At 41.0% G+C, this 13,346-nt stretch overlaps 1 protein-coding gene across 10 annotated transcripts in view; it reads right to left on the bottom strand.

Moving 5' to 3' along the window:
- Positions 1 to 13,346, bottom strand: part of NFIX (nuclear factor I X) — a 184,047-nt gene that overhangs the window by 36,209 nt on the left and 134,492 nt on the right. For 6 of the 10 annotated variants that reach the window (XM_039347498.1, XM_039347501.1, XM_039347500.1 and 3 more), the window contains exons 5-7: positions 10,503 to 10,623; positions 10,163 to 10,299; positions 120 to 242 (exon numbers count right to left, since the gene is read on the bottom strand). In XM_039347498.1, coding sequence (XP_039203432.1) covers positions 120 to 242; positions 10,163 to 10,299; positions 10,503 to 10,623 — 381 coding nt within the window. The remainder of the gene's footprint in view (positions 1 to 119; positions 243 to 10,162; positions 10,300 to 10,502; positions 10,624 to 13,346) is intronic. The other 4 variants (XM_039347499.1, XM_039347503.1, XM_039347506.1 and 1 more) reach the window with 1 other exon arrangement.

Raw genomic sequence — 13,346 nt, 5'->3', positions numbered from 1 at the left:
AGAACCGAGGTGGTTGAATGTACTGACATGCCCTACCAAGGAGACAGCTTTGTCCCTTGCCTCCCATCTTGCCCACAATCCACCCATTCCCTCCCCTAAGAAAATGGCTTCGTTCTCACCTGGTCTGACTCCTGCTAGGACAGGCAGCGGGTGGTGGGTGAAAGCCATTCTCGGGGAGGTGGTGTGGGAGGACAGGGCACTGCAGAAATCCAGCTTTCCTGACTTCTTTAAAGAAGCCGGTCCTGGCAAGGAATCAGGGAGAAAGTTCATGGTTTAACAGGTGGAGGAAAGATGGATTAGTAGTTAGCCATGCTCTTTCATTCACTTCTGTGGTCCAACTTATGTTCTACAATAGATCTATGGGATTATATTGGGAACAGCTGCTTTCAATTTTTAGTTTCTCTACCTGTCACTGAACAGTTTAAAGAAGCAGCTCACATATCTATTCTGCATAAAAGCGAACAATGAAGTAGACAGCATTATTATTCATTATTTTTAAAGTACTTAATATATACTATTAAGAGCAATCTCATCTCTGAGGTGCCTCAATCAATAAAATAAAATAAAATAAAATAAAAGTAAATAAAATGTCTTTTGTGTCAAGTTTGGTTCCCCCATGGAACCTACATACATCTAGGCAACATACAGAAGTGGCTGCTTGTGCCCAATTCCAGGATTATTATTATTTTTTTTTACTTATACTCCAGCCTACAGCCCTGGGATTCCCTTTGGTCTCTCATTCAAGTACATATCCTTAGCTTCCAAGAGCAGACTAGATCAGCCAGGTTCTATCCCTTGCTAAGGCTTAGTTAGAGCAATCATTCAAAGTACAATAAATTAGTGTTTTGACTCTATCAGGTTGCAACACTTTATTTCTTTTCAAGAATTTATCTCCCCCCCCCACATCTGCTACTCACTATTTCTTGTCCTAGAGCACATCTAAGTTTGTTATATCTCAGTGATCAGATGTAATCTGAATGTTTATTAGGGTTTTCAAAGCCCTGCACCAGAGCAGTTTCTTGCCTTTGTTCTAAAGCAGTCTTGCTTCAGTGGAGTTTGCCATGCAACTGAAAATGCTTATTTGCATGACAAATGCTACTCTTCCTTTGAATTAACAGTCATTAAACATCAATATAAATTTGTTCAAAGGCTGTTTAAGTTTGCCCCACAGTTTCCTGCAAAGACATAGATTTGTCACGCCATTTGAGCAAGAGTCAGACCTTATTTGGGTGCCAGCAGAACTAATAATAGCCAAAAAGTGAAGAAAGTAAATAGTAAAGGCACAGGTACATGAAAAAAAAACTCTTAATAATTCACAAGACAACTATTGAAATTGCTTATTTTTCAGAAATGGCTTCACTTCTTCACTGATCAGCATAGCTGAAATACTTTTCCTACATTTTCCTGAATCTCTTGATTCCTATTTCCCCCCAGAAATTATTATTTATTTATTAGATTTAGATTCTGTTTCTGTTTTGTATAAGGCAGCGTATACAATGCTCCCGGGGTTGGGTTGGCTGAGATAGACTGACTGGTGTAAAATTATGTTTCCAGTTTCCATGCCTAGAGTGCACCATCTCCCAGTTTCTAGTCCAGGACATTATTATCCATTATGTCAGGGGTCCCCAACTCTTGGGCTACAGTCCATTATTGGGCCTTGAGCCTTTCGAAACCAGGTTGCGGAAGTGGTGGGTGAGAACTCACATGTTCCATTTGTGCAAATAGAGCTGTGCACACACGCGTGCCTGCTGCTCACACGGAACCATCCCCTCTCCCCTCCCCCACCAATCCACAATGCCAAAAAGGTTGGGGAATTCTTCACTATGTGAAACTGACTCTCTTGGCTTGACTGATACACTTCTGTGAAGTACTGGTGGTGGGACAGATATCATCAAAGTGGGAAAACAAACTGACAAGCACATGTTTGTTTCCAGTTTACTTATTTGTTTGTTTAACATATTTGATCAAATTTGCCCCCCCCCCAAACCTCATGTGTTGTACAAATCTGAAAAACAAAGCAGGCTATTCATTCTATCTTATATACTAGGTAGTGGTAGGACTGGGTCTTGCCGAAAGAGGAAAGAAGACCAACCTGCATTTTAAATGACTGTACAGAATTGTATCTTATGACCTCTCATAAGGCCAACGAGAAAATCTCAGTAAAATCAGACACTGGAACAAGCAGACTATGCAGTTATATCTCAAGGATATAATTAGTCTGCTCCTAAGAAATAAGTATACTAGAGTATATTATAAAGTATAAGTACATTATATAATCTACTTATTGATTATAAGTAAATTATGATCAAGGAATCTTGGAATGTGTTTGTAATCTTTTTTCTTACATATTACTGGGCTTAATATCCTTAATATTAAGGATACAGTAATACAGTATATAAGTATCAAGAGCTATATAAGAAGTTCCGTAACAGCCCAGTTTGGTCTGTTCTGTTCTAATGGTTAAGGCACCAGACTAGAAAGCAGGAGACTATGAGTTCTTAGACAAGAAAGCCAGTTGGGTGATTTTAGGCCAGTCACTCTCTCTCTCAGCCCATGACATGAGGCTTGGGTGAGACAAGCCAGTCGAACAGTTTCTGTCACAACCAATGGATCAACACTTGGTTGATCTAAAAAAAAGTAGATCATGCATTTGTGGAAAAACACTACGAAGAAAAAAAAATCCCAACATTTTTAATGTTGCTTTAAAAGTATTTTGTGGGACTCAGTTTTGACTAATACACTGACGATGAAGGTTGAAGTATTTGAACTGCATTTTTGTTCTGTTTTTCATATACATAGAGTCATACAATAGACAAATACATGTAGTAATTTCATCTTTGAATGGGGAAGTTGTGAATGACTAAGAGTACTTCTGCAGTTGAAATTGGAGATGTTAGTATTTTGCAGTGGGGAAATGTTTTGCAATGGGAGTGGGAGAGAAAATGTAAATGCCAGCCCTAAAGATAGAGAAATAGATCTTGGGGGGGGGGGGCGGAATTAAAATGGCAGGGCATTGCTGAGGGAGAAGGAGGAGTCTCACAGCATTTTATTTTCAGTGTGATATTAGACTCCAGAAGTTTTACGGGTTTATGGGGTAAGTCCAATTGTAACTTGTACAGACAAATTACACATTTCATTGAGGATAACAGTTTTTATATATCTGGGAGTCCCCATAAAAAAAAGAGTGTGCCATAAACAGCAGTGCAATAGAAATAACTGTTAGGAACAAGATGAAGGACAAAAGGATTCTGAATGCATGCTATAGTGCAGTGATGGCAAACCTTTTAGATACCGAGTGCCCAAAAACTGCCTTGCCCCCTGCCCCTACTCTGCCCTGCCCACCCTGCCCCCACCCTGCCCTGCCCATCCCATCCCACCCCTGCCCTGCCCCACCCCCTGCTCACCCACAGGGCCACCTACCATCTCCATGGCCCGCCACAGCAGATTGCCCAGGTGGCCCTGCAGCGCCATGGCAGCCACACTCTCTGCCTGTTCCATACAGCATTATCTGTGCACGATGGGGTGCGGGGGCGGAGTCTTGTCCCTGCTGCCCAGCTGCAATGTCCTTGGCTGCGCTATTCCGTGCGGGCCACGCCTGGGGGCGACTGTCCTCTGGGGGGGCTGCTGGTGTGGAGGGGGAGGCAGGGCTGGGGTGACGGCACGTGTGCCCACAGAGAGGGCTCTGCACGCTGCCTCTGGCACGCGTGCCACAGGTTCGCCACCACTGCTATAGTGTGTCCACATAAATTATCAATAAATAAAAAGTAAATCAAGAAATTCAAACTTTAATATTTAAAATGTAAATATGGGAGAGTGTCATGTGAATTGAAAGCTTGGTAGCTTAAAAAATAAGTGGCTGAAATTTGGATGTATTCAGAAATAGCTGGGTATACTCAAGAACAAAATGTTGAACTGTCAGAGAGATGGTTCAGATCATTTCATTTGGCCAGCCACAATTTAAAAAGTGTGATACGTGCTTAAAGTTCTTCAAGTCAAAGGATTTATTACCTTCTTCTTTCAGGCAGCTATTTAGTGAATAATGCCTGTTTTTCATAGCTTGACTATGTCTTGTTTCAACAGGCACTGCTGGCATCAGCATATATCTCTCATTATATCAAATTATTTATTAAATAGGATTGCAAGTTTAATCTGCAAAGCTGTTTTATTATTTACTATTAATTAATATAGCTAATTTTCATTTCGGTACTTGATTTATTCAGGAGTTGGAATTATCCGAGGCCAAACAAAGAATATTGCTTAACCATGCCTTTTTAGAACAACCACTTAAAAGTTATTTCCCATGTGTTAAGAAAATAAAAAGGTATATCCAGCATTCTATTCTTAAAGAAGCTACCCCAAACTTTCAGACTTGCACAGAAGATCTGCCTGAAATAGTACCTTATGAATTGTTATTTATTAACAATGATTCAGTTTTTGAAAGTAGTTTATAATACAATTAAATGCTACAGATCCACATGTAAAAGGAAAATATTACTAGATTTAGTGGTATTGAAGATTAGCAGTAATGCAACTCCTCCCCCCAACTCTGGATAGGAGGATTTATTGGGTAGTGCATAAAGAGCTCAAGAAAAATTTAATATCTTCCTTCCCCTGTCCTTACCACTTTCTATAGAGGGACAATCGAGAGCATCCTGTCATATTGCATTACTGTCTGTTTTGGAAGCATCACTGCTTCAAGCAGGAAAATGGTGCAGAGTGACGAGGACGGCAGAAAAGATTGGTAGTTCACTTCCTTCTATTCAGGACATAGCATATAAGCGATGCTTGAGCAAGGTCCACAGGATTGTCTGGGATGTTATACATCCTCTTCACGACCTGTTTTCCTTGTTACCTTCCCGGAGGAGGCTTCATGGTATCAATCACAGTTTTGTTCCATATAGTAGCAACCTTGTGAAGTCTCAAGTTTCCTCTTTCCGCTATGTATTCAAAATGGACAATGATTAATATACTGTATGTGTGTGTGTGTGTGTGTGTGTGTGTGTGTGTGTGTGTGTGTATGTATATATATTTACCTTGAATGTATACCCTGTCAGCCCAAATATGGGAGAAAGAAATCTTCTTTCTTTTTCTTTTTCTTTTGCCTGTATCAGCTCAATCTAGAGCCATCTACAAGCAGCGGTCGCCAACTGCGACATCATTTTACATTTTTTAGGTTGCTAACAAAGAATAAAGAGAGAACTGGTATAGCTATTTCGGAACTCGAAATAGCTATACCAGTTCTCTCTTTATTCTTTGTTAGCAACCTAATATATATATATATATATATATATATATATATATATATACACATACACACACACACGTGTGTGTGTGTGTGTGTGTGTGTAGGTATATATATATGTGTGTGTGTGTGTGTGTATAGCATGTGCATACATGCATTATGTGTATGGTAGATATATACTTTCTTTTGAAAGCAGGCAACAGAATTTCATTTTTAATGGGTGCCAATGTGCTCACAGTAAAAAAAAAGACAATAAAGGTTATCTTATCCTATCTTATCCTGTCTTGCCTTGCCTTATCTTACCTTACCTTACTTTATCGTACCTCACCTCACCTTATCTTACCTCACCTTACCTTGTCTTGTCTTATCTTTATCTGCTTAGCAATCATGAAAAGTCAACTACTCCTCGAAAATAAGACCCGGTCTTATATATTTTTTGTCTCCAAAAGAGGTAGTTGGTCTTATTTTCAGGGATGTCTTATTTTTTTCCTGACACCTGCCTCGCCTCACGATGGTGGCACTGACAGCCCCGTCCAGCAGGAGCCCATGTGGTCACCGGCCCACTTACGCATCTGCTTGCAGCAGGAGGCCGCATGGTCCACCATGCCATGCTACCACCACAAGGTGAGGCAGGTAGGGGAGGGGGTGAAGCTGCATCAAGTGGCCCTAGGCACCCAAACACTTTTCACCCAGAGGGAGACTGGAAGCTTCTTCTGCTTGCGAATGGAGTACTTGGAAACTGAGTGATTTGCAAGCAGACAAAGCTTCCAATCTCCCTCTGGGCGAAAAGTGCACAGGGTGTCTGGATCACTTGCCTCCCTCCCGCCTCTGCTTCTGTGCTCAGACTTCCCTGCACTGTGCCAAGGGGCTAGTGGGCTGCAGCTGCTGCCGGACACCATCGGCCCCCATGCGCTCGCTGCCGCTTGTGCTGGCCACGCCCACCCCCTAGGCTTATTTTTGGGGCAGGGCTTATATCAGGCCAACCCCAAAAATCAGGCTAGGGTTTATTTTGGGGGTGGGTCTTATTTTCGGGAAAATGTGGAATGGAATATAGAAGAAAGGGGCAGGGCAGCATAGTTAGAACTAGAAGCACAGCAACATTTCATTGTACATTGCTAGAATTAGCAGCTGCTGTACGTAGCTCTGATGTTGCTGCCCTGGAGTATTACTGATTTGGTGGCTCTTGGACTCACCCCTAGTTTCTACCCTAATGCACACACAAGCCATTGTTATAATAAGCCATCTGTCTTTGGGCAGTTCACTTCGGTGTGAAATACAATACAGACAGGTGATGTAGTGTCAAAGCTGATTTAAAATCCACACATGGATTTCTTTTGTGTGTGGATTCATAGAATAGTGTGGATTAATCTTGATTAAAAGCATCCACACCCGGGAAATATGCTTATGAGTTATAAAAAGCTGTCTCAACAAATATAAAACAGGGAATCTGGTGATATAAGCTTTGAATATTGGGGGGCCAATACAGTGCTTCATACAGAAATGGGCCATTTCTGTTCATCACTATCTTTCTAATGCAGCACAATCTGGTACTTCAGCAGCAGGGAAGGGGGGCCCCGAAAGAGAAAAGCCCCCAGCCTGTTATCTCATGCCAGCTGCCTAACACCTGATACCTGTGCACAGGGATAGGGAGGGGGGCTGCCAGCCAGCTGTGAACACCTGTCTCTGTCAGACGGCTGGATGGTCTCTCCAGCTGTTCATACAAGCCCTGCAGCTGTGCTGCTTAATTGGTGATTTGTTCAGATGGTTGGGAACAAACCTCAACAAGACAAAGGAGGAGGAGGGAGACGAAAGAAAGAGAAAATATGTTTGAATACAGCCTGTTCCACAGCCTTCACCCTTCAGAAAAGGAAGGAAGACATACCTTTGGGATTAAATTATCTAAAGATAACAGGGGGCAGTGTGATGAGATTATAAATGTGTAACTAAAAATCCCAACTGGAACAAGACCCAAGTACAAAACAAGCCCACTCCCATAATTATTCCCTACAGCTTAGTGGAATAGTCTTGATTTATCAAATCTACTGCAAACACAGTACATATAAAGCATTTAGGAAACTGGCTCAAGATGTTACCGTATGTGTTGCATGCTGCATTGGAACACTCCTTTTAATGGAGTATTCCTCTATTTTCCTTTGAAGCTACCTTAGAAATTATAGGTAATCAGCCAGACACAGCTGCCCACTGCTTTATTCTGACAGTGTGCAAATTCACAAACTTTTTCATACTTCACTAACATGTACACAGGGGATGCTCCTTTTTTTCCTATGATATCTGACTTACAAATTTATGTGTATGCATAACCTATCTATATTGTGGGATAAAGATATTAATATGCAAAGGGGTTCAGAAGAATAATTAGACTTTGCATGTTAGTATATAAAAATGATGTAAATGTAATAAACTGGACAATACAGTATTAAGAACCTTCCTTCCATCTCCTGTGTCAGAGCTTTTCAATCAGTGGTACAGGTACCACTTGTGGTATATTGGCACCTGGCAGGTGGTACACAACCATCCTAGAAAAGTGGTAGTGGGGGAGGGGAATGAGCTGAATCGGTGGCAGTACTGCACAAGCCTGAGCAAGAGATGGCTGGAGCTGCAGGGCTGTCAGGGCTCAGCGGAAGCGCCAGGATCAGCGCTTCTTTAGGACTGTCAGGGCTCAGTGGAAGCGCCAGGATCAGCGCCAGGCTCCAGCTGGAGTTCGGCGCTGATCCTGGTGCTTCTGTTGAGCCCTGAAGAAGCACCAATCAGCTGGAAAGCAGCACTGATCCTGGTGCTTCTGCTGAGCCCAGAAGAAGCGCCGATCAGCTGGAATACTGCAGCATCTCCAGGGTCTTGTGATTTACATTCAGATGCTTGGCAACTGATTCATATTTATGATGGTCACAATGTCCCAGGGTCATGTGAAGTGACCAAAACCTGCTGCAACCACCCAGCAGACGGCGGAAATAAAAACCAAACACCCCCCTCCTCACCCCCGCTGCCAATCCTCAACAGAAATGCTCACAACAATGAAACCTTGGACAGGTGGAAGAGCGCCACCAGGTGGGCAGGCAGGTGTCTTGCTTGGCTGTGGCTTGGGGGGCACTTTTTTCAGTGCCATTGTAACTTTGAACAGTCACTAAGCAAACTGTTGTAAGTCGAGGACTACCTGTACTTTATCACTTTTTTCCTTTTTGGGGGGTCATCCAAGTTTTTGACACCTTGCTAGGTGACTGGTGGTACTCGGATGTTGCCATATCCTAAAAGTGGTACAAAGGGTAAAAAGGTTGAAAAGCCCTGTCCTATGTCATCCAAGACTTACAGTAATTCCCACACCTAATGGGCTACTGGTTGAGCATATCTAATCCCCATAAGACAAGACAGTATTTGGAAAACACAGTTGAACAGGGGATTACTTTAAATGATGGAAGCTGTAATTGTATACAAGTACACCTCAGAGGCTACTATATAGGTTGACGGTATTTCCAATAAAGCAAATTCAGTTTTTGTGAAGCAGATTGAATTTTTAAAACATTTTTCTTCAGTCACATTGGTTAAAGAATACAGGATAATTTCTTCTGGAATGAAAGAAAATATCCCACTAAGCAAACAGGTGAATACCCAAACAAAGAATAATAAATGTAATAAGAGCAAATTACTGTTTAAATTTACAGCAAAATTTTTATGCAATAATTAAAATATAACATGTTTCTTACTTGGAGAACAGAACAGAACTCAGCTTTCCTATATCTCAGATGTAGTCAAGCTTACTTCTGCAGTTCTTTAATCAGAATTAAAGAGAGGTTTCAGATAAGCCAGGAATATATCTGGACCATAAATAGTCAGCTCATTCTAGCCACCAGCATTCTATTCCTCCCTCTTATTTATTCCACTAATTCCAATACAGCTAGAATCCATTCCTGTGCAAATCATTAGGACAGTTGATTTCCAGCACTGTAAGAAATCCCAGTATAGACAGCTGCCCTGCCTTACACTGAAGTCCATTGTTCAATCCTTCAAACTATGTAGCTACTTCTTTATTCCCACAATCCTGCACACAAACTTCTTTACCCTGGACATAAATCCTCTTTCTCTTTATTCATGAAGATTATGTCATGCACATATCCAATATATACATGCCAATATACTCTCATTCATACTCATAAGCTAGCATTTTTGAGGTAGCTATATAGGTATTTCATTCTGCAAAACTAAAAAGGACCATGGCAGATATGTATCATATTTTTTGAAGTCTGCATGAATTTCATTCAATATGTACAATATGTACAATTTACTATTGGTTCCATTTCTTATGTAGTATTTCAGTACAACCTTATCTCACTGGGTTTCATGCCAGGGAGCTTTATACATTATTGCAAGCCTAGTAGGTTAGTTTTTTTTTTTTTGCTAGTATTAGAAAGATATGTACTCCTTGCTTTCAAATCTCAACCATACTGGACTGAGAGTTATCCACCCCTTCCCTCATGAGGCATCTTTGCCCAATCCTATGTCTGTGTAGGCTTAACTTCATTTTGTAACCATATTTTAAACTCAGACTTCACCTAGTCCTGTGTTTGGGTATAGGTCTGTTAAAGGGCTATGCTTCATATTTGTTGTAAGCAACCATATGCCAGCTTGTTCGAACCATTTCCCTAAACAGCTCCTTCCAGTCTGTAGAATCCAAATAGAAATGACCTAAAACAAGTATAACTGTCACTTGTCCTATGCTTTCTTCATTAACAAAGCATTAACTAGAAAACATGGTCACTGTATTGGAAGAAGAGATGCAATTGTGGATTAAATCTGTGGAGGCTTAATGGAGATGGTAAATGAAGGGCAAAGATCAGACTAATCCTTTTGCTTTTGTTTCCCATTTCAATCTGTGTTAACTGATGAGGAAAGACTATTGCCTCCTACCTGCATCCACATCATTGGGCCAACCACTGGATTGGCTGCTGCCAGCTGCTGGGGACCGTCCCGTCCCAGGATAAAACACATCATCTACTGGACTCTCCATTTCGCTGTCGTCTAGTGACTTGGGCCGTTTGGTGGAACTACAATGGAAACATAACACAAAGGCACAGATCATAAGCAACAATATAATGAAATACAGGATAAAATACTTACAAACACCCACCCACACACACACACACACACACAGTTGGGACTAATTACTACAAGAAATGCCATTTGGTTTGAAGGGCCTTTCAATGGAATCAAAGATTTCTGCACTACACAAAGACGGTAGGAGACCTACCTGCTAGAAGGTGGAGATGTTATTGACCGTCTACCAAGAGCTACTTGATTGATGTTGTAGTAACTGGGACTCTCCAGATCAGCCAGAGAGAAGTTTGGACCAGACGCTGTGGCAACAGGAGCTAAGAGATAAGAGGCAATAACTGAATAGACTGGAAGATAGGCAGCATGAGAAAAACAAAGAATCAAACTGATTTCCTGTTGAGTTTATTGAACTGAAATAATACAGAAAAAGGAGTGTCTTTGGAGATTCTCAGTCATCCAGGTCATAGTTATTCCAAAGATGCTTTTTCACAAGGCAATCACAGAGACCAGTCACAGAGAGTACTGGTTACAAACACATTTCTACCATGTGCACGCAGATTCAGGCAAAAACCACCCAATTTACAGAGTAATTTCAGCGGAAAAGAGAGAGGGAGGGAGGGAGGGAAGGAAGGAAGGAAGGAAGGAAGGAAGGAAGGAAGGAAGGAAGGAAGGAAGGAAGGAAGGAAGGAAGGGTTTTTTTCTGTTATCCTTCAGTGTCTCCATTTGATTGTAATGGAAGTTTGAATATATGGCTCTGCAAAATTCTAGTTGACAGTAAAAGCATTCTTCTGTAAGAAAGATGTTAAATTAGGAAGTTTGAAGAATGCATCAAATAAATCAAATTGTGGATTTTTACAATCCTTCTCCTCTATAGAGCTCCAAATTGCTTACAAAAAGATAGAAATATAAACAGTAAACAATAGAGAAGCATTGTGTTAATATATTACCTTAAATATTTAAAATATTCAAATCGCTGAAACTTATTGATATGCCCTTAGTAAGATCATACATTAAGATCTGGAAGACTATTAGTGAAGAAAGATGGGCCTCTCGTGAGTTTCAAAGTCCAGGCATAACCTCTGGAAAGGTTCTTTTCCTAGACGAATTTCAAACTCTTGAGGTCCTATGGCAGGTCTTCAGATATCCAGGTCTCAAACCTTTCAGGACTTTAGATAGTACAACTGCTTCAGTTGGGAAATCACCTGCCCCATACATGCAGTTCCAGAAGCTACAGTATTCTGGATCAACTATTGTTTCTTAATATTTTTCTAAAGTAGGGCATATGGCAATAATACAGATGTGATGAAACGAAACCATTTGATTACTAGACAAATCTACATTCTTCAGAAATGGACACCGCTAACTGAGTAAAGACATTCCTGCTAACATCTTAGCCTCCATTTCATAACTACAGAATGCAGTACTTCAATTAAAATATATTGGGAGAGCTATCTACATGCCATTTAAATATTTCAATTTTGTTCTCAAAAACAGGAAGATAAAATTCAAGGGAAGAAGAAGCACTTCCTGGTGATTGGGATTGGGCACAAGTACTGCTGATTTTTGCCAATTACTGTGTGCTATACCTTCCTTGTGACCTCAATCCATCAATAGAGAAGGCCAAAATCAGTTTGATGCCTCCACAGAAAATGAATCTTAATTGTGGCGGAAATATCACAGTAAATTAAATAACTGACTATGATTACTTTATCTGCTCATATCTTTTAGACCACATTATGATCATAAACATTCAGATGTTAACACTGGCAACATTGCATTTCAATTTACTCAATAATGCAATCTCTTCAAAAATAGTAAATAATTACATACAGAGAGAGAGAGAGAGAGAGAGGGAAGGAGGGAAAAAGCCAAGGGTTTAAATTATTTATTTTGGAAGAAATTAGCAAACAAATTCTAGCAGGGAATTAATTAGCTCATTAAAAAAGATTAGAATGCATGTTAAAGCAAATGGCTAAATAAAAATAGTATAAATAACGACAGCAAATAAAAATCTATGTACAGGCCTAAGGCTAACAAAGTCAGAAAATTCAAATGGTAACTGAGAAGCATAGTTGGGATGCAGAACAAGCAAGGCAAAAAAAAAAAAAGGGGGGGGGGAGTTTCTTCTTCAAAGTGAAATATGGATCCTGACTTAAACAGCATTTAAAGTATCATAGCAGAGACTCTGTGGAAGAAGAGAGATTGTGGCCTATCACTCGGCCTGAGAAGAAAAAGAAACAGACTAACCAAGAGATCTGAAAATATTTCAGGTGACTTTAAAACAAATTTCCTCTTTGCACAGAAGTAGGGCTTCCCTGCTTAAAGAGATCAGAGTTTCTCTAACAGGACTCTCTGTACCAATATATATTATTGCACAAAAAGTATATAATAAAGGATTAGGATTTGGCAATGGGAGAAATGAATCTCTGATCATAATTACTAAAAATTAATATCATATTATCTTATGTCAGTTTGAGATTGTGGGGAAAAAAAGAAACTATGTTGCAAGCCATAGAATAGAATAGAGCTGGAAGGGACCTTGGAGGTCTTCTAGTCCAGCTCCCCGCTCAAGCAGGAGAACCTATACCACAGGTCGGCAACCTGCGGCTCCGGAGCCGCATGCGGCTCTTTGAGCCTTCCCCTGTGGCTCCCAGCCTCCTCTGCCTTTGCAGAGAGAGACAGAGACAGAGAGAGGCAATTGCTCTTCCCTGCCTCTCTCTCTCTCTCTCTCTCTGCGTGTGTGTGTGTTTGTGTGTGTGTCTGTGTAAAAGAGAGTGCACTCACAGTGTTCTCCGAGGAGCTGAAAAGCTTACTGGGCAGAGCTCCCCCCTTTGCTGCATCTCTGCAGGAAGCAGGAAGGGCAGGAGAGAGCTAGCTAGCCTAGCTAGGCTGACTCAGGAATTCTGGGAGTTGAAGTCCATGAGTCATAAAAGAGACGAGGTTGCTTACCTCTGAGCTTGTTGGACAACAGCTTGAAGCTTGCCAGGTGAGCAGCAGATAGGAGGGGGGGGAGAAAGAGAGAGAAAGAGAGAGAGGGAGG

The sequence above is a fragment of the Crotalus tigris genome, unplaced genomic scaffold (genome assembly GCF_016545835.1).
Source record: "Crotalus tigris isolate CLP2741 ecotype Arizona unplaced genomic scaffold, ASM1654583v1 scf7180000018084.670488, whole genome shotgun sequence".
NCBI classification, from domain to species: domain Eukaryota; kingdom Metazoa; phylum Chordata; class Lepidosauria; order Squamata; family Viperidae; genus Crotalus; species Crotalus tigris.
This window is presented reverse-complemented; position numbering and strand designations above follow the sequence as displayed.